At 44.3% G+C, this 24,970-nt stretch overlaps 1 protein-coding gene across 3 annotated transcripts in view; it reads left to right on the forward strand.

Moving 5' to 3' along the window:
• Nucleotides 1–24,970, forward strand: part of prkd3 (protein kinase D3) — a 36,421-nt gene that overhangs the window by 2,633 nt on the left and 8,818 nt on the right. For 2 of the 3 annotated variants that reach the window (XM_031752959.2, XM_039603393.1), the window contains 8 exons: nucleotides 16,064–16,202; nucleotides 20,166–20,297; nucleotides 20,842–20,999; nucleotides 21,908–22,103; nucleotides 22,203–22,280; nucleotides 22,359–22,545; nucleotides 23,384–23,507; nucleotides 23,710–23,787. In XM_031752959.2, the coding sequence (XP_031608819.1) occupies nucleotides 16,064–16,202; nucleotides 20,166–20,297; nucleotides 20,842–20,999; nucleotides 21,908–22,103; nucleotides 22,203–22,280; nucleotides 22,359–22,545; nucleotides 23,384–23,507; nucleotides 23,710–23,787 (1,092 nt within the window). The remainder of the gene's footprint in view (nucleotides 1–16,063; nucleotides 16,203–20,165; nucleotides 20,298–20,841; nucleotides 21,000–21,907; nucleotides 22,104–22,202; nucleotides 22,281–22,358; nucleotides 22,546–23,383; nucleotides 23,508–23,709; nucleotides 23,788–24,970) is intronic. The other variant, XM_039603394.1, reaches the window with a different exon arrangement.

Raw genomic sequence — 24,970 nt, forward strand, 5'->3', positions numbered from 1 at the left:
GATTAATAGTATGCAAAGCCTATTGGAATAATGAAATGGCTTCTGTGTGCATGCACGTTTAACCTCTTGCAAATAATGATGATTACTCCATTTGTGTGTGTAATTATCATTGAGTGCATAAAAAGAGAGGGTGATTAAACAAAGCACTTTCATCAGCCACTAGAATCTGAACATTTATGTAGGTCAGAGCTGCGCTGGTCTTTGAAGTCATGATAATTACAATTAAAAAGGAAAAAAAAGGAATTAGGAGCAAATTTGTGTCGAACAAATGGGAGACGGTGCGGGAGCTGTGTGTGCCGAGCCCGCGTCCTCTGCTTCGTGTTGTCCAAGTTGACATTCCAGAGGAGCAGGGTAATGTTGTTGTTCTTTACGAGGTCTGCTGATTCTCACTAGCTAGCTGGTTATGAACAGTTCTGGTTCACAGAGCAGAAAATCTCATCGCTGCACAAATTTGCATGGATCTCGTAACGTATTGGGGTAGAATGTGCAACAGGAAAAGGTGAGGAAACACGATGCTTTCGAAACACCCCTTAAAGTAAATCAGTGCAGCGCCTGCATTTTGAGTTGAGATCCAACCGAGATAAGGTCCGGCTTTATCTCTGTATCACATGCGTTCATTCAAAGATGGCGGGCGGTCTGATAAGATGTGCCAGGTGATTGTAAAATTTATGGCCAGCAGTCATGCGAGTCTACAATAGCCTATAAACATCTGACCACGCTGTATATCTTTTCATCATAATATACTGTACATCATCACCACAGAACACATCCAGCCTGTTCATCCACATTAGTGTGCAGTGCTTCTATTAAACACTGCCAGAAACAGTGCACTGCTTCAACTATTTCATGAAATCCAGCCATATGGCTTTGATATCAGTGGAAAATATGACTGTAGGCCTTGTGTGCTTTCAGTCCATCCCTGCCTTCTTTTCTAGAATATGCATGACAGCGGTGAGCGTTACACAGTCCGCTCATCCCGGCCAACTTTCCCAGCTGAGGATCTCTGACCTTAGCCGGTCTAGCCGTTGACAGCAGTCCCAGGATGTCTCCAGTCAGCAGAACTTCAGGTGTCTGTCAGCGCGGCCGAGGCAGGAAAAAGCGTTCGACTTTATGTTGTAACATCTACGCCGAGATGGAGTTTGGATGGAAGCGTATTCCCCCTCTGTGGTGCCGTTTCCTCCGCTGAGAGCTGGCCTGCTTCACCAAGTGACTCACTGCTCAGCCATGCAACAAACAGGGATGCTTATCCCAACTCAGATCTGTGCAGTTCAGTGTCAGCCTTTCTGCTGTGTCAGCTGTTGTGAGCTTTCAGTGTAGAATCTGGTCGCTTACAAACCACAGCGGTTTGTAAGCATCTTGTTAGTCGATACATTTGTGTTGGAACGGCTGCACAGTCTGTCCACCTTTGTGCTGATCATCCAGGTCTGGCCGCTGTGCCAGCAGGGCGGGATGGCAACTTGGATCCACTTTTCTTTCTCAGCGGTGTCCTTGAGCTCTTTTGTTTAGATAGCATAAAGAAGTCGATGCCCTCCCTACTGTCTGCTGTCTGAGCCAGGGTTTTTTTCCCTCTAGACAGCCAGCTCCTATCTCCCACTGACCGGCTTGATTAGTAAACCAGGACTTAATGAGTCCCACTAACAGAATAACTTTTGAATTATTGCTGTTATTTCAGGTTGTTGTCAAGGTTTTATGTGACCTGCCTCTTTAGACACACATATTGTCTCTAATCGGTACATTATGTGCTTTTTTTATTATTTGAAATATTCAGTGGTGAGATAAAAAAATGTTTGCAGCACATCGCTCTGCACAAACACTCTTCTGCTGCAGTTGCTCTAGGAGGGTATCATGAAATCTGCAGTCACATTCCTTTGGTATCTCCTTAAAGCTTGTGATCATAGCTTAAGGATGAAAAGCTTGTTTTCTGATCAGCAGAGTGCTTTACTTTGCTATAGTTTTCCTTTTCAGCGCACTCTTATCTTGAATATACTGTATTTCTAGTCCAGCTGTGGGTGAACGGTTGTCAGATTTCCAGATGTTTGCATGAGCTGAATCATGCCTCAAAGGTTAATATTTAGTAAACTGTCCCTATAGCATTGAATGAGTCTCTCTGTTTCACGTGGGGTCATGCAACCTTTTATAATAGCTGTGCATTGTATAGTTTTTCTACGGCTCATTCTTCTTCCTGCTAAACACCCGACCAACCACATGACTTGGCGGCTTCTACAGAATAGATTTTCTTTCTGTTCTCTGTGTTGATGTGAAGTAGATTTTGATAGTAGCGGTTTGGCTTGTAATTACCAACTTATAGTGGTCAGGTCAATCTTATTCTGGCGCACCCTGACGCTGATAAGTTCAGTTTAAAGCAGCTTTTGTGGTCACTGCTCTTGCAATCTGCTGAATGCTTAAAAGTGTAACTTTTTATTGTCACCACTTGGCACAAGAGCATCAACCCTAAGCCTGGCTCCTTGAAGACTGTGAGAAAGGAGGAGGGGAGCCAGCCGTAGGGTGGAGGCGACCAACCCCTGTCAGGGTACGAAGAAGCCCAGATCTAACCCCGCGATGGCTCCCTGATCACAGCCTTGTTTCACCAGCCGGGTCCCGACTCCTCTGGTTTTGGGGGTTTGATGAATGGCGTGAGATAAACATCCAAAGCGTCCACTTGTTGAATGCTTCCTGTTTGGTGTCGCCCAAGTCCTCTCGTGCAGCCAGCAAAGGGAGCAGCGGCAGGACAAAAGTTCACGACTCCCAGTTAGCCAGCTGGTCAGCCTGGTGAGCCAGTCAGCTACAGAGCATTCTTCTTTGCCCAGGCATTTTTGGAGGATGATGTGATGTTCCTGGGTATGGGTGGGATTCGAGTGTTATGAAACTCAGACGCGTGAGGCTAAATTCTTGCTGTGGTCGGAGTGAATATTTGACAAGTTGTAAGGAGCGCTGTAATGCCGATTTCACGGTTAGCACAGATTAGTTTTCATTCCTGTTCAACTGTATTTAGTGCAACAATAGAATTTTCTGATGAATGTTGGCAGCAACACGTTTGATATGTTTGAATTTACAGGGGAACTTGGCATCAGTTAAAAGTTTCTCTATCAAAGGGAACGATAAAGTTTAGCAGGAGGAAGGAAATTTGATTTTATTTGGCACTGGAGATGGAAAGAGAGCATGTTAGCTTTATGAATACTTTAATTTAGCCCTTAGGATGTTGATGCATTTTCACTACAGCTGAAAATGCAATGAAAGGCACTGGCCTCAGCCGCAGGTTCCCCCATTGGTTTTGTCAGCACTGTAACTCCCAGTCTCTGGTTCAGAGCTCTGCAGCTGCCTCTGTAATTAGCCAGACAAAGACCTTTTTGAGTCAGAATGGGCTGTGTTGGACAACACACAGGAAAAAAGCAAAGTATTATAAAAACAGAAGGGTTTGGATCGCTCTAAACCTTTGAGTAATATCACTTACATGATGCAAGGTAACAGCTGGCAGAGAAAACAAGATCAGCTCAGAATTCTCCTCCAAGATTAATTAGACTGAGTTGCAACAGTGCAGAAGATTTTTGCTGGTCTGCATTCGTACGTGTACGGGATAGCGAGGCCTGGGAATGGACCTATTTTAATACCCGTGGGCGCCGCAAGATACAGAATCTGTCCTGTGCTGAGCGCAGAGGAGGGCCCTGTAGGAAGCACGGGCACATTATAAAAATGCTGTGCAGCAAAAGCTTTTGAATAATGACTAAAAGTGCTGTCAGCAAACTGAGCTGCAGCTTTACAAACAATAAACTGAGCTGTTGAACGTGACATGAAGTACTCATGACAGTGACAAAACACTGAACAGGTTCCTGCCTTGCACTTCCTGTCAGCACTGCCCAGATCTACAAACAGCTGTCTGTGTAACTCCTCCTGTTAATACTGAACTTGTTTTTTGACTGCCATTAATAATTAAGACATTTTTTAAATAAATCATGCTTTGATAATTGTTTTTTTGGTCATTTTTGTTTTAAAAACACTTTTTCCAAAGGAGCTGTTTTTTTTCTTGACCTAAAAATATATATTTGTGCCTCACGGTGAAAGTGAAACAGATGATTACGTGTTAATTAGTGTGTCACCTTTAGCAGTTCAAACCTTTTAGCACCTGTGACTGCTCTGCAGTCGACTCAGTATGTTATTTGGAACTTCCTCGAACAGGCCATGCTTTCAGAGCCCAGCTGATGCAGCATTTTTGATTTGTTGATTTCAAAATCCGATCTTTTGATATACCGACCGGTAGTTTTTTCTTTCTGACAGATGGAACATAAACATGTTTTTCACTTGTTTCAAACATGTGTGTTGCTAACAGAGAAGTTATGGCGTGCCTCTGAGTGACTCGAGTCACTTAATAGTTGTTATAAATGCTGAAACTGAAGTACACACTGATTGATCACCAAATAGCTGACGTTGGCTGATAACACTGAAACAGAATCACCATAAAGCTCTACCACTGTTTGTGCATATGACTTTTACTGAAGCGTACCCAGCTAACACATCACTGAAAAAGACTATAAGGCACATGTGAAAACATTTTCAATTAAATTCTGTGTATAAGCTGGGCATTTTTTATAAAAACCCCCCAAACGTTGGTTATTTCTGTATTCACATTCATCTAACTGGTGGAAAAAGATGCTGAAAATGGGTAAAAGAGCTGCATGTGGCTGACCCCTGTGACCCCGGCCTAGCTGCAGTACTAACCATGCCCAGTGAACTTTACTGCAGGTCTGGTGACAACAGCAGGAAGTCTGTTGTTTAGACAGAAGATACAAAACTATCGTATTAATCTGCAGTTTTTACTTCATTGTTTGTTACATATTTAAAAACTTTCAAATTAAAAGAAAAAAGCACTTTCTTTCTGTATCTTTCTGTAACCTACAAATGTAAGACCTATTTATTTTATTTGCCTGTATCACTAACTCATAAATACCCCTTCTGGAAGAAAAGTATTGATAGAAAGGCAGAGGAGACATAAACAGGTTATAAGGGGAAGGAAATAAGAGGTGAAAACAGCATCAAAGAAGTGCACAGATGGAAAATGGAGGCTGCAGTTCACATCGACCAGCGCTAACCGAAACACATGGGAAATAAATCACCACCGTCTCCCTCGCTGCTTTTCTTCGACGCTATACGGCCACATGTGAATGTTCCTATGGAGCTAGCTGACATGTTTCACCCCAGAGGACGTCTCGACATTACACGTGTGATCTGCATGGGGCCAGACGTTCCCTGGAAAGCAAATTGAGCTTCTTCTCAAGGAAAAACGAGTCTCTCTAGTGTAAAGCAAACTTTTGGCTTTTAGCCTTTTCCCCAACATTTTGGTGTTCGTTTGAAGGCACGCTAACGTATTCCAAAGCCATAGAGCCAGCTAAATGGATATCAGGATGGGATTGCCGAAGAAAAAAAAGTCTTCCATGTACAAATCAAAAGCCAACGTGCACAAGGAATCTATCAATTTCCCCAGTCTTGGAGTAATTTGTGGAAAAGGGAGAGAGAGAAGAAAAAGGAAAAAAAATATCTCTGAAGTTAAGTGAGCTAAGTAATTTCTACCATCTGCAGTGCACATTTCTACCGCCTTGCTCTCCTTTAAATGTAAAGTGGCAAGGCAGAGCACGGGGCCTGGCCGCAAAAGTCAGTGAATGACAGAGTGGAGAAGTGTGGTCCTCTCTGGGGAGAGGGGCAGGGGGGCTGGGACAGCCCTTGGCAGTCCCTGCATGGGGTGCAGAGGGGGTTGTGGGCACTGCATGGCTGATGTTCTGTGCCAAAACCATCAGTAGAAGCCACTTCTGCCACCAATCACGGCTTCGCCTTGGGTTGTCTGTGCTTCTTGGCTGCTCAAATGTCCTTCATCGTACTTTAGCCAGTGGTAGGAGATAACGTGGCATCGCTCCAATCCCCGCTAATACGGACTCAAAGAGCTCCATCGCAATTATATTAACGTGGCATGCAGGAACACCGCGGAGCTGTTTAATGCTCGCACATGCTGGTGACTTTGTCTTTGCAAAGCCAACCACATGAAGTGATTTAGGAGCACTTCCCGAGAGATTCCTCGAGCTTCCATTCATAAATTTGTTACCGTGGCATAACGGATGTCTTACTTCACCTATTAATGTATTCATTAACAGGCCTTCCTCTGTTGACCAGCTTCTAACTTGACTGCACTTGCTGACAATGTCAGCATACGTAAAGGACTTCAAGCATGACAAATGCTGAAGAGAAACAGTTAAAGCCGGTGTAGTGACAAAGACTCTGCGCTACACCACATTTGTCTGCTTGACGTAGTTAACCACTAATGTCACTTCTCTGACTCGAGGAGCTCGTAAACTGAAAATGCAGAAAGTTGCTTGTTTGTGACCTTAGCAGTTAACATGCAGAACCGTGTGCATGTCACTGACTGACACGCATGGTGTGGTCTCTGCATTGGCCGTACAGTCGTATCACTTTGGCATTATTATCGATCCCTGCAGCACGAGCATGTCGCAGAATGTCTCATTCTCTGCTGTTTTCTCAGCGCTCTTTGCCTTTCCTGTCTCAGTGCAGAGAGTGATCTGTCAAACTGATAGGAAGGTGGCAGAGGAAGTGAAATTACATGTTGATACAACAAGAATACAACAACAAGCTCTCTGACTTACAAATGGAAAACGTCTCAAGAAATGCACATCTATGAAAAAGCAGCCCCCCAGGCTAAAGGGAAAGAAAAGTTTGGTTTGTTTGAACATTTCTGAATGCAAGGGGAGCAGTCAGCCACTTAATTTGGGCTCCTTTTGTCGCTCTGTCTCGTTCTTCAGCCGTGCTTGCTGGTTAGTTCCCCTCAGAGCCGCTCCCTGTTTCCATATTCTCTCTGCTCCTGCTCTCCAATCTGCTGTGGTCGGCAGAGCAGCACAGCCCGTTCAGTTTGTGTGCCTGCGTTCAAATGGCTTTTCTCTACCCTGCACTTGCTATTATTCTTGTCTGCGTGTTTAAACATTTAGAGAAATTGCCTCTCGGGGCTGTTTTGAAGGAGGTGACAGCTAGAGTGTTGGAATTTGGCCGGACTGCTTATTTAGCTTTTGTTTTTCCTTTTCAGAGGTACATTTACGTGAAACTGTGTGAAACAAAGGCATGTCTGTAAAAGCAATTCCTCACTATTACTCGGGAATAAAGTAAAGCTTATGCAGCTAGTCCTGACTACTCTCTGCTGCAGAGCCCACAGCAGTTATTAATGCTTTTGTTGAGCAACAGCAGCCTGTTTCTACATCCTGCCATTACCGCACACCTTCTGACCTTTTGCTCTAGCAGAACAAGAGAAAGTGCAGTTGCCATCAATCTCACAAAAATTCCCCCCAGGTTCACCTGTTTATTTGCCCCGTGTGGAGGTGAATCTGGCGGCCCTCTCTCGCTACTCCAGGCCAGAGAGAGGAGATGGAGTATGTGCTGCAGTATATCTTTGGGGTGGAGGTGCTGGCTGAGGATCGCAACGGAGCAATAACTCATCAGTGGTGTGCGGGGGCCTGGCCAAGCATGTCTTAGATCACACTGCTGTCTTCCTGCGAGGCCTTAGATCCTGTGACTCAGCCTTCCTCTCCTATGCCTGGCCTCTGGACGCTGTTGCATATAAAACTCGCACACAGAGATGCTTGCTGGCGCACACCCACGCGTGTTGGAGATGCGTCACTGGAGAGGGATGAGGCAGGTTCTGTCATGTATGTATAAAAAACTTGGTGGTGTTCGGCTGGAAGCCACCTGGCTCTCGTCGAGGATACAGTGGCTAGTAACCAAGCAGTGACCTCACCACCATTATCTCGACTTCATTTCAGCGCTTTTGTTCTTGAGGCCAAATTACGACAGAAGGGCATTGTTCCCCCACATCCAGAAAACCAGGACGATCGTGGCTCAAGACTTGGGTGTTCGTCTTGTAATCGGAAGGTTGCCGATTCGAGCCCCGGCTCGGACAGTCTCGGTCGTTGTGTCCTTGGGCAAGACACTTCACCTACCGCCTACTGGTGTTGGCCAGAGGGGCTGATGGCGCGATATGGCAGCCTCGCCTCTGTCAGTCTGCCCCAGGGCAGCTGTGGCTACAGCTGTAGCTTGCCTTCACCGGTGTATGAATGAATAGTGGTATTGTAAAGCGCTTTGAGGGGTCCCGAAAAGCGCTATATAAATGCAATCCATTATTATTATTATTAAAATCAAGAGCCTGCTGTAGGATTTTCTTTGGAGTGCTTCACAGCTACGTTTTATAAAAGCAGGAGGACGTTCTGCTTTTGTGGTTGATGTAAATTGGGTAAGGGGTATAGCTTTCCCAGAGTCCCTTGGTGATTGAAACAGGTCTAGAATGACAGGTGTAGAGTCTTCTGCTGTGCTGTGGTCTGGAACAGGCAGCTGACCTAAACTCAGTGGTTAGAGTTGCAATTCCTTCTTGTCCGGACCAGAAATGTGGATGCACACATGTTCACATAGATACACAGATAAATGCACACAGCCCACCACCTACAAAAACAAGAAAAGCACCAGTGAATTAATTGCATGTGTACGTTTGGCACCAATTCAGACCCATGCATTCATCATCCTGCAGAGCGTGTCAGCTACGCCTAAACCAGGCGCAGATTTATGTGAAACGTACACGGGGTGAAAAGCTGTTTAGTGTCCAGAGACGCTGGTCAAACTGCATCCGCACAAAGAAGCAGAGTGAGTCTGTCTTCTGTGCGAAGTGGGGGCTGCGAAAGCTTTGAAGGAGCTTTGTTTCTGTGTCATGCACGCTGAAATTTGTCAGATATATTTAAACAAAATCAGGCATGTTTCTATTAATATGAAGAACTTGCTGCCGCGTTCCGTGATGACACAGCCTCATGCAGTAAAAGCAATGAATGAACCATGAGCCTTATACGACCACATGGAAGAAAACACGTTAGTCAGCCTCTAGAGTGAGAAAGTCACAGCTTCTCTCGCTGCTAATTCACCACGTGAGTTTCCTTTCCGTTGCATGCGGCTGCTTCAGTTGATTACCCCCAGTGAAGTCTTCCTTTTGCAGTGGAAAAGGAGCAGATGTTGCCAACACATCGTGAACATGTTATGGAGAGTGGTGGGATCCATTTGCTTAATCTGAAAAAAATGTGCAAAGATTCCTTCTTGAGTGTAAACCATTTGAGGGGAGTGCTTCTTCAGTCAGCTGCACGTACCTTTCAAATCCCTTCCAACCCACTTTTACTTCTGCCTCCAGCTGCAGCGTGTTGTTCTTGGCCTGTGCATGCAAACGGAGAGCAAACAGTTTTGCTATAGAAATCAGGCGTGCACTCGGACTGTTTCATGCACTGGCGGCAGAAACGAAGCACTTTCTGTGCATTCGCCTGATTCATCGTGGACCGTTTATTCGAGTTCAGTCGAGTCATGCTGGTTCTGTATAGATGACAGAGTCTCTGAAACATGCAGAAATAATCCTATATGAAGGTGAAAATATTTCGCCTTATTAAATCGGTTGACTTTATACACGATAGTCTCCAGCTTTATTTTGAAGTTGCCTGAAAATCAGTGACGTTACAGCTTTAAGAGATGAAGCTCAGCTGGACAGATCCAGGCTAGTTTTTTTCCCACCTGATTCCGGTATTGAAAGCGCCGTCTTGTATCGGGATGGGATGTCGATCTGTTCCTTTAATACCGTGATATCAAAAGCGTCACGCCCCCTTTCTCGCAGCCATGTGGTTTGCATTCCACTGCACTTGCTCCTTGTGTGTGACATCACTCAGAGGTGCAATGCAACATGTGTCGTTCAGCATGTGAATTTCATCCATGTGTTTGTTTGTTTATGTATTGGTGGTTATGGTAACGCTTGAAATGACTCGTAAGATCTTTTCTTACTTCTTGCATTTAGTGGGATAGACTTTCTCTACTGCATAAACTGGGTAAGAAGCACGTTACTGAATTAGCTTGATACTGTGAGGACATCTTCACCATCAAAGTGAATCCATTCAGCTAAAGTGAATGGAAACTGTTACTGGAGGAGCCAAAACACATAATGTTATAGAAGACAGTGGAAAACCAGAGTGTTTCCAACATGCCCTCTTCTGACGCATCAGTCCAAGTGACAAATTCATTATTTGGCTGCCGTTGTTGCCCACATCTAGTGCTCTTGTAATTTGCAGTGCATGAGTGACTTGCGCCATGCTGTGTGGAAAAAATTTGCCTGGTATTACATTAATAATGTGCAATGAAAACAAATACAATTCCACTGTTGACTTTAATAAATTAACAAAGTTTCCACATGGCGTTTGATGTGACTCGAAGAAAGTAATTACACAGCTTTCCTCCAAGATTCGTGTGAGCACATAATTGGATTTTCCAATGCAGCCGTTGGACTAGTTGAAGTATTGAAGTGTATTTTGCTCTGTTGTGGGAGTTAAAAAGCACGTCAAAGTCAAACAATGGTTTCCCCATTGTTTTGACATGAAAACACTGTTGTCCTATTTGTGAAATCCTCACTACGGCTCAGCGGAGCTAATGGTTTCACAACAGACTGCGGAGCTCGTCGGCACAGCGCGCGCTGCCTTTTAAATCTGCAACACATCAGGATTAACCAAGTCACGATTGTAGCTGTTAACCCAGTTTGAACAGATGCCGTCTTTTCTTATTGGCCTCTCTTTAAGATCTTCCCGATGCTCGCTCAGATACAGAGCAACCAAACAGAAAACATCGTCTTGTGTCTTCTGGTTCGGTGTCTGTGGGCCACAGCGATCTGTGCCTTAGCACTATTAAATAATTACAAGGTTATCGGTCAATAGATTTATTTATCTGCTGAATAAAAGCACCTTGTATCATGCCGATCTTGTGACAGTGTTTATCTTGCCACCTCGAGCAAAATAAACAAGTCTTTTACCTCCTGACTCCGGTTAAATGTTTCACAAGGATCCCGATGAAAAGTTTTAGGTTGTGTTGGAGGTTAGATAATCTTTTACCCTTTGCTTCTGTAATGTTTTTACATATCTCTGGTTCAGTATAAGAAAATCCATTAGTTTACACATTTACACCTGAGAACGCTGCCCTCTCCTTTAAGTACATATCTGCTCAAGGACATTGCAGAGGAAACATCTACAGTTTCCAAGCTGGATGTAAAGTTTTCCAGCATTTTGTTTCTCTCAAGGGGACCGTTTGATTGAAATGCTAAATAATAGTAACCGACTTCAGTCTCATATCTTATGTAGGGAGGTGAAGTTTGACTTTTAGAAAAGCAGAAAGAATCTGGACACCTGGAAGTCCTGGGCTCCGTTTGCTTTTTCTAAACTAACCTGCTTCTGGCCATATCTGATTTAGTTATTTGCAGTGTTATAAGGAAAAATGGCACAATCTTTTGAGTCAGAGTATCCGGAAATATTCACATGACCATGGGATGCCAGATGTAACAAGACCTTTTTTTATCATTTTGGCATTTTATAATACTTTTGCCAGGAAGACTATTTCTGAAAGCTTCTCGTGTCGGTGCCCTGAAACGCTGGAATCTGGGACGAGAATGAATGAAATTGGCTATAATAATTATAATGTCAGTTATTCAGTATTTTACAGTTCTACAGAGTATCCGTACATTTTGCAGCGTCGATGAGACAAATATGCTGTTTAACTGCAGTGTTATCAAACTTTAGCCACACTTTTCTTACTTTTCATAAACCAAAGCATCAAAGGATTAATCAAGAAAATGAGAGCTAGATGAAAATAACTGTGGTTTGCAGTTCTGCATTCTTGTGCAGTGCTGCGTGTTTCACACGAGCAGCATTGTTTCCATCGTCCAACTTTTATCTCCGGCGCTGCGATGATGAGCTGGACGGTTAACCGTAGCTGTCCTCCACATCTGTCTGGCCCGCTGCCACACTAATAAAGGTGTTAGGCAGCCCGAGGTCAAGCTGCATGCTTTTCCTTACTGTGAACACACGGCCATCTGTCAGAGCCTGCGCGCTGCTCTTAGCGCCGCTTCACCCTCACCTTTGCCACACATCGCACATGCAGCGAAACACAAATGTTTAACCACATAATCAGGTGTACGCCATCCTGTTTCACAACAAACTCTCAGTGTCCTCTGTGACTGAGGCCCACGTGCAGGAATTGTACAGCAGCCGCGCAGAATACATGAGCTACGATTAATTCCACTCATTTATCATTTTGTGTCTGATAGTAATAAGCATCAATATTCCTCAAAGCTACACGCTTTTTTTTTCTCCAGTCAGATCATTTTTTCTTGGCCGTCTTGAGATAATTTGTTTTTGGCTTCCAATAAAACGGGACCATATTTCAAATCTGTCCCGCTCTTTCCTTCATCTCCCCTCTCCTGCCTCTTACTCTCTTTCCTTACAGCAGGATTTAACATATCAATGGCGGATTAGTTCGTTTAACAAAAGCTTACTACTGCATAGCCCCTTTCCACTTGTCTTTCCAGCCTGACTTGTGGACCTCACACACAGCTTCTCTTCGCCGGGGTCTTTGGTGTACGTGTGTGGTCGCGGCTGCTCGGCTGAATGGACTCTCATTCGAAGATGACAAAAGACGCGCTTAGTCACTACGGGCTTCGGAAATGTATGCAGCAGCATGTGTGGGTGATGGTGTGTAAGGATGTATATGTGCACAGGCGCACGCTGGAGGTGAAGGGTTTATTTTTGCATGCGGGAATGAGAAAATGTATAAATGGAGTGCTTTATACATCCATCCACCCGCAGGTCGGCCTTCGGCTATCCCGCTACACCTGCGATCAGAACAACAAACTTTTAAAACGTTGTCCTAAACCTGCCAGTCTATTGTTCTTGTACCATAGGCTTCCTCTTACTTTAGTAGGGCATGGAAAAAAGTAATGTCCTCTGCCCTCGGAGCTGCTATGTTCTTGCCTGCAGATGCAGATGCTCTGGAATGGGACTCATTCTGTACAGTGGAAAGTGCTGCACGAGGAGCCAAGAGGAGGTGACTCAAGCTGGCTAGATATGGGCATCAACCTCAGCTTTTGTGTGTGCGTGTGTTTGTGTGTCCAAGTGCAGGCGTGTCAGGCGGGTGGAGGAAAACCCTACCGTGACACTGCAGCCGCATCAGGAAGGATGCCCCCCTTCTCCCGCCTTTGGTGCTGATGGTTTGAGCCATACAGCATTAATCACCTGAAAGCGTGACAGGATTAGGATGTAGACATGTCAGCCGTGGCATCGAGCTGGAAAGGTTTCATTCTGCAGTCGCGTGCCTTGTTTTTACACTCTGAGCAAGATCAGCTTCTCATGCAGTTTGGATATGACTGAAATAGTCTTCATATGTGGATTATGTTGCCATGTAGTTGTTGTTGTGAGATCTGTGCACAAGTTTACATCATGACTGAGCAGGAGTAGGGATACAAATAGAAATAAATTTGTCATTCATGGAGTCGTGGGGAAAATTACCCCAGCGTGCAATAAGGAGGGAGGCGTCTGCCCTGACAGGTAATCAGCCTACGAGAGTGTTAACGTGTGAGCAGCAAGCATTTTGGGCAAAAGTGGAACATCTGGAGAACAGGAAGAGAACATCCAGGCTGTCGCTGCACATGCCACAACTTCTTTTGTTCTGATGAGTCCCAGTTTGATCAGACAGATTCCAGATGGTGCTGGATCAAAATCTAATGGTGCTTTTCTACGCTGATAAGTCCACCTCCAACACTACGGGATCAAAACAGCCAGAAACCATGACAGCACCTCCACCGTGTTTTACAGATTCTGACTGTTGTAGCTCTCTCCTAACCTCCCCTTCCACTGAGACGTTTCTGATGAACGTCTCATCTCTCAGGTCCTGTGTCTGGTCTTTACTGGGCTTTATTTTTACTTATTCATAAGCACATGACCTTCAGATACTGTTGACCTACTGTAGGTAGGTTTTTAAGCCGGCCATTTCGTCTTTTGTCCTCCACTTGTTGTTTCCTTTCATTTTTTTAAGGACACATTTCACACCATCCTGAGATACTCCAGGTTTTCAGCAAATAGCTCTTTGGAAATGACCTTGTTGGTGCAAAAACTATTTGTTTGACTTAAATTGTGTTACCTTTATCATTTTCCATAGATTCAGATGAGAACAAACGATGCGTAACTAAAAATACAAATGAAGACTGGTTATTTACTAAGTCCATTTCTTGATTTAGGCGCTCTTTTTATGCTCGAATGAGTGTGTGGTGGTTTAACAAGGAAACCATAACGTTCCTGTGAAAATGGACTGAAAATGGGTGAAAAAGCAGCCAATGTCAGAAGAAAATGAAAGTGAATGAGGGGTGGCTCAAGACTTTTGCACAGTACCATATTTTAGTATTTTTCGTTATTAGAAGACATTTAATTAAGTCTTAGAATGAGCCTGTTGAAAGTGCATGAATGCGTTTGTAAGCACCCCACACCTGTTGGGCCTTTCAGTGGAAAAAACCATTGCCGTGTGATTTTCCCCGTTGCCGTATAATTTTCCCCCGGGGGAGACTGTTCCCCTCCACAGTGGGGGTTCAGAGTGCAGGTTGGGGGCAGGGGTCCGGCTCCTTTATTACAATGCATCTGTATTCCACTGCTGACTGAAGCACCACTACAAGCCTGTGCAGTTATCGGTTGCTTTGCAGAATTTACATTTTTACCTTTAGGCATTTCATCCTTCTGGCTTAGTTGACACAAGTCATGTGATACACTTGTGTTTTCCCCAGGCCATCAATCTGTCTCGCTTTCTCTCTCTGTGTTTCTTGGCAGTTATAAGCCACCAGGTGTCTTATGTGTCCTGTGCCTAGACACTGTACCAACCCCTGGTACTCCCAGGACACAGTGGCATTGTTCTGTGTGGCCCATTGTATGTGACCCTGGTTCAGGGGGAAACAGCTGGTGGATTCTTCAGTACCAACCTACTTGGCATCAAGGCTAGGCTCTTGCCTTGGCGTTAAACTACAGCGTCACAGTTCCCAATCCGTGTAGGGACAGCTTTGAAAATTCATTGAGGGTCGCTGGACTTTTTCCGCAGTGTCAGGTGTGCAGATGTGTTGTTATACTGCGCAGGTTCCTGGCATTCAAAGCGCATTTCTCCTTTGAGCTTTGAAAAGTCTGAGCAAAGAGGACAGATCCTTGCCAAGTAGATGTTCAGTGAGTTTCACTTTGATTTGACCTTTTGATGGCGTTTCCTCCTTTTAAACACGACAGACGTGCTGCAGAGCCACAGCACAACAACACTGGGCAAACTCTGCCGTTTCGCCGCATGGACAGTGGATATAGTACACGCACATAATTTCATTATAGCCCTATCCCTGTGACAAGAACATGGCTTTCTAAGAGGTTATGGGCTGCCCTCACCACAGGAAGTGACTCAGTATTGACTGGCGCTGCACTTCCTGTATGCTGATTCTTCTGAACTCCTCTCAGGATGTTTACCTCCTCCTTCTCCCCGTCTACCTCTCCCACCCTCTTCCCCGCCCCTTTCCTTGGTCATGTGACTTTATGTCTCACACTCAGCTGCAGTTCACGACCAGCTTGTCAAGGTTTGTTTCGGTCAACACGCTGTGAGCGATGATAGCTGCTGTTGGGCGTTTTAGCCATGCTTGAATAAAGGTGATTCATCTTTTTGTAGAAAGCTGCTAAAATCCAGCGGAAACACTTCAACAACTAAAGCAGACACATCATCGTTTCGTCTTAATATATGACTCAGAAAACTCAAAGTGCACAATGCAGAACACACAGGTTTAAATGCAAGCCACTCGTTTTGATCACAGTGGGGAAAATGTGAATTAGTCTGTACTGAATTTATTCCAAGTATATAGTGTCGATTCCTCCGAGGGAGGAAAGGGGCTCTCTTCCTGAACCATTGGGTTCACAATACTGCACACAAGCGGTGATGTAAGCTGCTGGAAATGACATAATGTGAGCGTGTGTGTGTGCTTGAAAAAGAATCAGACAACTGGCTGGATCCGTATCTTTTTAAATGCTCCGTATTAGATATTGACCCACTGCAGTGCATAACCATAAATGTCCACGTATCGGGCATCGTGTCTCGGGACATTTAATTTTATCAGTATTCGTTATACCTAAAATTAAACTTGCTTATTTACTTTTGTTGCATCTCCCTTTCTCTCCAGTTCCCGGAGTGCGGCTTCTTTGGCATGTACGACAAGATCCTGCTGTTCCGCCACGACTTAAACGATGAGAACATCCTGCAGAGGCTGACTGCAGCTGAAGACATCCATGAAGGAGACCTCATTGAGGTGGTGCTTTCTGGTATGTAAAACAGTGATGTCATTTCTCACCTTACCGTAAGTGTGTCTGTACAGTTTATGCACATTTTCCATCCTCTTAAATTAGAGCAGCTAACACCTGATCAAAATAGCATTAACTGAAATGTCAGTTGGCATATTTGTAAAGGAAAAAAGAAATTCTTGAGCTGTGCTGTTGAAGAGTAGAAAATAAAGCGTCCCAGTTCAGATTAGTTTTCCAGGTAGTTTAGCTTACGGCCACGTTCAGGTGAGAACTACATGTGGACTGATTTGAGCTGATGCAGCTGCAGACACAAAGACTGTTACATTTTGAGCCGCTGATGATGATCATGCAAAAGCACAAATCAGTTATTCCATTATTGGATTGTCTTATTTCAACAGCATGTCTTCTGCCCTCAAACATAATTATTTTACTGCACTTCTTCTGTTAGACGTCTATGCAGAATTAATGTATAATTATTGAACTTGTGCCTGATTTGCATATTTAGTGATCATATTTAGTCTTAATGTGATGATGATATCTGTTACTTACATGGTTTTTTTTTACCTTAAATGCTGCATTTTAGAAAAAATGTGTGTAATTTTACAGCTCATAACTCTAAATACTGAGGCTCATTATCCAAGGCAGATATCTCCACATGAGCAGCACTACATCCATCCAAGCTCCGCAGCGTTATTTCTGTTTATATTCTCGGGATTTTAACCAAAGGGTTTGTAGACCTTTTATTCAGAGACTGATTCATAGAACATTCTGTTCCTAAAAACGTGGTGGAAACTATTTTTCCTGGCTTTTGATATTATTTTTTATTTATGAGTGATAAAATGAGATTTTTAAAATCTTAAATTCAACAAAGGAAACAAAAAATTTTGAGCTTGGCTTCATCCAGTGTTCATATTTCTGTTCTGGGAAAATATCTAAACATGCGACAGTTTGCATAAAGTGTTTGCAGTTTAGACATCGGTTGTAATAGAAAGGATGATTGTCTTAGCATACGTGATAAACTGCTTTACTTGTGGTATATGTTAGAAGTTGTGACCCATTTACCTGCAGTGACTCCCCTAATATAAACCTAGCAGCAGACTTGTTCATGTATTTAGAGGATTATACTATAAACCAAATTCTTCTAAATCTGGCAGCGCACTTCCTCCAATTTGCCCAGTTTTGTTCAGTCTTTTCTTATATACGAACTGTGATACAGTGCAGTGTGTTTGCTGGCACGGTGTTAGTGCCGTTTTAGACTTCTAGACTTCCAAAACAGGAGAAAAATGAATATAAAAGTCCTCCAAGCAGTATAAACCAAGTGTTTGCAAAGTCTAAACAATGGTCTGAAAGTAATACGCTTCAAGTATTCAAGTCAGCTTATTTTTTTTAAATTTTGGGCCCAGTCGTCGTTGCCACACCTTCATAAACACGGCCTTTTGTGTCTTGTTCGGGGGTCCCGTTGGGGCTGAGAGGCTTGTTGTGAGCGTCCTCTGTGCTCTCCCAAAATAAATATTAGTCTTGAGCAATTTTCTGTCATTAGGTGAACGAATACAAGCAGACAGTCCTCTCAAACACTTGCTTTTTGTGTGACGTTTGAGTTTTTTCTTTCCATAATTTTCCACCTTTGTAAAAACTACACAGGTGCTCCGTTTTTCTTTGTTATTTCCTGCGATGAATGAACTGGCTTCCTCTGCGGTGCTGAGACCAACAAATGGCTTAGGATATCTGTTCTGCTCCAATCTGTGCTGCTGCTCCATCTGCCTCCACTGGGAAGCACCTGACACCACCTGTGCTGAGTTTCCCCCCTCTCTCCTGGGCTGACAGTATTGTTTGCAGGGATTTAGTCAGGGGATGATTGTATAGTTTCAGGATCTGAGGATACTTCAGGCTGAGGAATGTAGACTAAAGACTGGAGAACTTCCTTCTTTTTGTTTCTGTCTGTGTTTGTCTTGTGCTCTCTTTTGTGTCAGTCTCTGTGGCTCGCGATTCCCTCCCCGCTTTCTCTCGTTCTAATCCCCCCCTACCTGAACAAATCCTTCTGCAGGTGTTAGCGCCAACAGTGGAGCCAGGCGATTTATAACCTGAGATATACCTGCTGAAAACGTCTGCAGAAGATCTCAGATTTGCTACACATGGACACATGCTTCATCTCACAATCGGTGAACGTGACCTTCTTTTTGAGAGGGGCTTTGCGTGTCGGACGCTTGATCTTTGCGTGAGAAACACGAGCTGAGAGACGAACCTTTTTCCACCGCGCAGTTTCTCTCTCGTCCTCGTCTCCATTCAGTTTTTCCTCGGCGAGCTTGTTTTTGGATTGTGTGGCTGTGGGAGAAGGACGGTCTGAATATCTCCCTCTCTGCAAGAAGCAGGCAGAAGTGGCTTTTTCTTGGCTGCGAGCTCAAAGAAAAAGGCTTGTTTTTCCTGCAGTAAGTGATTGTAGTAGACCCGCGGAGTGTAAACACGCTCTGATGTGCGGGGCGGCCCTAGACGCAGCGGACGCTGCGCAGGCCATCTCGGCCCATGAGGTTTGAGGTTTGGCCTGACCGAGTGTCCCTTTGTTCTGTTTCTCACTCCTCCTAAATTCCCACCCACTTTCACAAGCCCCTTATTCACCGCCACGGGCAGCGTGAAATTGATATTTTACAATACCTTCTGCTTGTCATAAATATAACTAACTTGTTTTTGTGAGATGGAAACTTTTGACTCTGAATGGAAACTCGGTGCCTCCGAGCGAACAGATAGTACATTCATGCGAGCCCCGCCGCTCGTGAGAAGCGCTCCGAAAAACAACGTGTCGAGTTTATGTTTGGAGTTGTTTGATACTTATTAGCACGATAACATTACGTAACACTGTGACTGCTAAGAAGTGGCCAGTTGTTTTGCAGACGTGTGTGCAGAAAGCTCATGAATGCTGCCTTTCATGTGTCTGTGCGAGAAAGCTGTGCGCGCCTCTCGACATGTGACCTCGCTGAGCTCTTTCTCCTCTTCCCAAACTGCCAGCATCACCCCACCAGCCACTGCAGTTCCCAACAGCAGCCCCCGAATTGTCTCACATCTCTAATATTCCTGCAAATGTCTGTAAATATTTTTCATTCCAGGGATTATAGGCAGTGACATCAAAACGTGTGCTTTCCCATTTGACCTGTCCTGCATTCTGTTCTCAAATTAAGAGATCGGATTCGTTTAACCTGACTGCCTTTTTGTTTCTTCCCAATCTGAACTGAGACGATTCCTCCCGTCTTTACTCATATCAGATGCTGCTTCTAAGCAAAGGACGTTTCACATTTGTTTTTTAAGCTGAAAATGCCTTTATCTTCAAACACAATGCAATGGCGTTAGCACATTTGCTGCTTAACCCAAGAGTAAATATTAACTGTGCCCCTGTTGGTCACTGCTGCCACATAAGTGACTGCATAGGAACAGAGAAGGCACAGTCACACACGCAGGGATATTTGGCAGCATGATCCTTATCTTACTCATCTTCACATCTTTGATGATTCACAGCCGTGATTAGCCAAGTCTTGTTGCCAACGACAAACTCACTGTGTCTCATTTGACACAGAAATGTGGAAAAGATGAAGACAGATAATAGAGAAACCGGAAGGGAGACATATTCACGGCTCTGCTGATTTGATATTCGGTTCTTAATAACAAACAGGAATAAAATGCATGTCTCTGGTGTCTTATGGGCGTGCCCTGTCACTCGACTGAAACAAACGATCACGCTCATGTGGTGCAGATGTGATGCCCTCTACTGCAGCAGTGAGACATAGCATCCGTGTTTATGTGCAGTAAGTGGAGCGTGTGGAGTAGATCTTCCCTGTGCAAGCTCACATGCACCTACTTACTGCAGTATTTGTCTGACATTAAAAACTGTATTCAAAAATATTTAATAATTTTCTTTAGATTAGAAGTTTCTTTGTGAACTTTTCTATCTTTAGTCAAACAACCTCTTTTTTCTGTGTGTTTGCTTTTTGTTTCTAGCTCAAGCCACAGTTGAAGATTTCCAGATCCGACCCCATGCCCTTTACGTCCACTCCTACAAGGCCCCCACCTTCTGCGACTACTGTGGCGAGATGCTATGGGGTCTCGTCCGGCAGGGGCTTAAATGTGAAGGTTGGACGCTCGCACACACAGTGGCACTCACATCTGGATGAATTCTACCAAATTCCCAAGAACTTGTCCTTTATCTGCGCCTTCCTTTTTACTGTATCCGCACTCGAACGCGGATCCAAAAACACACCACATATCTGACCTTGTGAATGTATCAGGGAGATATAGAGGCAAACAAGAACAATGTGGCGCAGGCACAGTAGCCGTTGAAATGCTTGACATTCAGATCCCAGTGGACTTGTGTCGCGCTCGCTTTCCTTCCATTTTTTCACATTGTTGAATCATACTTGAAATATGCTCTTGTGTTTTCGTGTCATTAGGCTGGATTTGAAGTTCTCCGCTGACAGCGAATAAAGTTTAAAGAGAGAAGATTTATTCACCAGTGAAACATTCCTAGCCATAAATTCTCATACTAAGCCTGTTTATCAGCAGGACCATCTTGTGGCTGATTTGCAAAATGAGACGTTTCTTCACCGCATTTCTTACAATGATGTCATCTTTCCATGATTTCGGTAACTAATGTGATCTGTTTTTTTGCTTTGTTAAGGATGTGGGCTAAACTACCACAAGCGTTGTGCCTTCAAGATCCCAAATAACTGTAGTGGCGTGAGGAAGAGGCGACTGTCCAATGTTTCACTGCCTGGACCATCTCTCTCTGTCCCCCGACCTTTACCTGCTGAAAATGCAGTGGTTGTCCTGGATGAGGTAAGCTCAGATTGCTGTGAGTGTGACTGGATGAAGGTGTTTGGATAGAAAAAGAGCAACGTAGAGGAATTTTAGTAGCTGCGTATTCTCTGAACAGAAGGGAAAATGTGAGGATTACTGTTTTATCCATACGTAAAATGAACTCGCTGAAGCTTTGTCTTAAATGGAAAAAATGAAGAAAAATAAGAGAGAAGCAGGAAGAGAGACATATTCGGAGCAGGCGATTGGCCAAGTATGTGCGGCAGGCAATCCACATGCAGCTCACAGGCTCTGTCTCCGCTGTTAAATGTTTCTAAACTTATCAAATGTGGCTCTTTTCCATGAGTGAACCTCCTGGGCCCTGTTGTAGAATACCACTGATGCAGAAAATTGAATTGTGCTGCACAGAGCTCTGTAGAGAGATCCTCAGCGAGGTCTTACGAAACCATTTTTGCATAAGCCCACACTGAGATATTCCCCTCTTGTCTTTGTCTCTCCAAAAGGTCACCAGGAAATGTAATTATGCTAATGACATTAAAAGTCCATAGAAGTCCAAGTTTATGTATCTGCTCACTTGTTGGCAAAAAGTGAAGAAAGCTCACTTCCTGTTAATGTCGACAGATTCCAGACTGCTCCATTTATCCCCCAGAAAATCATAACTAAACTCTAATGTGTGGCAAGAGTGACAAATCTGATCGTCTTGTTTGGACCAATAGAAGCGCAGACACTACTCACTTTTTTCTGTGATTTCTTTTACTCACATGTCATCACTCACTCTCTTTGTCTGTCACTCACATACTCCCTCTCAGGCTCTTCTACCTCTGTTTTTTATCTTATTTATTTATCTTTCCTCTTTCGCTTCCTTCCTGCATATGGTTTTTAATTCTTCCAAATACCCCCCGTCTTCCCCTTTTCCCATCCAACCCCAGCAGCAGAGGTCCCATCAGGAGGCAGGGAAGCGCATCCCGTCCTGGAGCGGCCGGCCTATTTGGATGGATAAGATGGAAAAGACACGGGTTAAGGTGCCGCACACGTTCGCCATTCACACCTACACTCGTCCTACTATCTGCCAGTACTGCAAGCGTCTGCTCAAAGGTCTCTTCCGCCAAGGCATGCAGTGTAAAGGTAGGCTGACCAATGAAGACTCTGTTACAGAAGACGTGGAATAGCACGTTACCATAACTATCACATGTATTCGAGTCATTTGTACATTTTGTTTCCTAGACTGCAGATTCAACTGCCATAAGCGCTGTGCTTCAAAGGTACCAAGAGACTGTTTAGGTGAGGTGGACTTCAATGGAGGTAAGTTCTGCATCAACGTTCAAACTGACAGTTGTTTATTTCTGATATTTGCCATTCTAAATAAAAGTTCTTGTGCAGAGCCAGCGAGCCCTGGGCCGGACTCAGACACTACCATGGACACAATGGAGGTAGACAGTAATGATATGGATTGTGGCAGAGGAATGGATGATCCAGATGAACCATCCACTCCGGATGAGAGGATGTTTGAAATGGACTCGCCGTTGCTGGACAGGGAGAAGGATGAAGAGCCCATCAAGACTATTAGGTATGAACATACTGGTTAATCCAGGCCAAGTGTAGCCCAAACTGCAGCCATTTACATTTGATGTTCCATGGAGAGTAAGAGGCACCAGTGACTCCAGGGACAAGGACGACTGCTGCTCAACTCTTTCCTTCATAAAGACGACATCTGGCGACCTCACCTGTACCCCGACCAGTTTTGTCACCTGGGTTTATATCAGTAAAGTTGTCGTTTGGGGACCATTAGAATAGTTTGTGGGTTTTTTCAAGGGTAGCTGCAGAGATAGAGGCCACCCTCACTAACTTCTTTGTTCTCTAGGCAGGCCTGAAATATAACAGACACCGCTCAGTTCAGAAAAGAGCTTCAAGGGTTATTCCTAGAAGACAAGTCAGACACGGGATTAAAAAGAAGAGCTTGGGTGGATTGGCCAATCAGATGGCTAATCTATCAGCTGATGTGGGATAAATGTCAGAGTTCATGCAAACTATCCAGTCCCGGTTTCTGATGTTATTTTTTATTTTTCTACTCTACTGTAGTCGAACAGTTTAGTAAAAAGGGATCAGAAACAAGAAGAGGAGGGGAAGACATTCAAGGTTGCTACACTGATTCAAAGTGGGGAATTTGTGGTTATTTTTTAACTACTAGGTCTAACGCTCCAATTCCTCTGTGTATTCTCCAGCTGCAGCAGCAGAGTCTGATGTTTCCAACAGTGTTACGTAAAACATAAAAAAGCGCTTCACTTCGTATGAGGGATGTCTCAGGAAATACCTGCAGTGTTTCGTTAATGAAATCATAACTCTAAGAGAGTTACAATTATTGTGATAATCATCACTAAATAAAAAAACTCCTTTTATGTTCGCAGCCCCTCCACTAGCACCAACATCCCTCTGATGCGGGTGGTCCAGTCCATCAAACACACCAAGAGGCGGAGCTCCACGGTGGTGAAGGAGGGCTGGATGGTTCATTACACGAGCAGGGACAACCTGGTAAGACTGATAACCCCAAAGCCCAACACAGGAGCTTAGCCTGAAACGGCTCTGCCCTAAATGTATGCTGGGGAAACTGTTCACATGTGCTGAAATCAGCACACAAGGTATTTTCCTTGTGAAATAAAATTTTGAACTTCCGTAATATCGGTAGGTGGTCCCTAGTTGCCACTTGGACTAACTCGGGGTTTCCATTTAACAGCGGAAGAGGCATTACTGGAGGCTGGACAGCAAAAGCCTGAGTCTCTTCCAGAACGACACCGGAGCCAAGTTCTACAAAGTAAGATTAAAACTATTATTCGTGTTCTTGGAAAACCACGGTTTCAGCTTGACCTCGTGCAACGCACTATTATTCATAAGAATATCAGAAAAGCGGATGCAGCGTCCAGTCTGTGCAGGGTCATATCATGAAAATCCCCACAGTGCTTTGACAGAATTTACCACCGCTCTACTGTCTCATGATTCAAACGTGTCATTTAGGAAAGATCTGTTTTCATATTCAGGTATAAAGGCTGTCTGTCATGCTTATGAGTGATATGTAAATAAAATCTACCCAGTGGCAGCCGCGTGACTCAGCTGAAGGCCGCCGCTTCACAACTGTAAACTACCCTGTGGTCACTTCGTCCCACTGAAATTCCCCCTGTGGTTTTTCACAATGCTGCCTGGTCTCTTCGCTGCGTGAAGTGAAAGGGTCGCAGTCTCGGAGTTTCTGCGTTTCATCTTCCTCAGTATCACTAACAGCAGAGATGGGACATTTAAATGGGGTTTTGAAGAAAATGTCAGCATTCAGACTGCGTCTGTCACACAAAAGAGTTTTGATTAGCTCTTATTTTAGGGAAGGGAAAACATTTCTAACAAGTCACGCTGTGAGCTGTTAAATGCTGGCTCTGATTCTTTTTCTAATCCTCAGTGTTTGCTTTGAGTGAAATGTGAAGATTTAAACGTGTAAAAGGAGTTGAGGAGAATATGTGTGACACTTCCTCTCAGTGGCAGCGCCGTAGTCAGTCATTACGCCGCCACAGGGGCTTAATAGCACAGTAATTACACAGTGAGGCCTGGGGGAGGGAAGTACAGGCTGCAAGGTAAAGACTTCCACATGTGTGTCATGTGTGCTGTGTAGGATGGAGTGTGTAATTATCTTATTGTTCTTCTCGCTTTGTGCGTTTTGAGACTTTAACACCTCTTCGAATTGTGGTCAGAGGTATGTTGCAACAGGGCGCTGAGTAGGATGGGGCAGAGTTTCCACTTTGGTTGAGCGAGTCTCAAACAGGTGGTCTCGCTCACAGCTCTGCTTATTGTCCTGCCGGCCTTCTCTTTGTTTTTTCTCTGTCTCCGTCCACATTTGTTGTGAAGCAAGTTTAGGAAAAACTGTATTCCTTCCCCCTTCTCTCCCAATTATTCTGTCACACCCTGCGTCCCTGCCACTAAATCCTCGGAGAGGAAACCTCACTGGGGACCGACTC

This window comes from Oreochromis aureus, linkage group 19, assembly GCF_013358895.1.
Source record: "Oreochromis aureus strain Israel breed Guangdong linkage group 19, ZZ_aureus, whole genome shotgun sequence".
Lineage (NCBI taxonomy): Eukaryota > Metazoa > Chordata > Actinopteri > Cichliformes > Cichlidae > Oreochromis > Oreochromis aureus.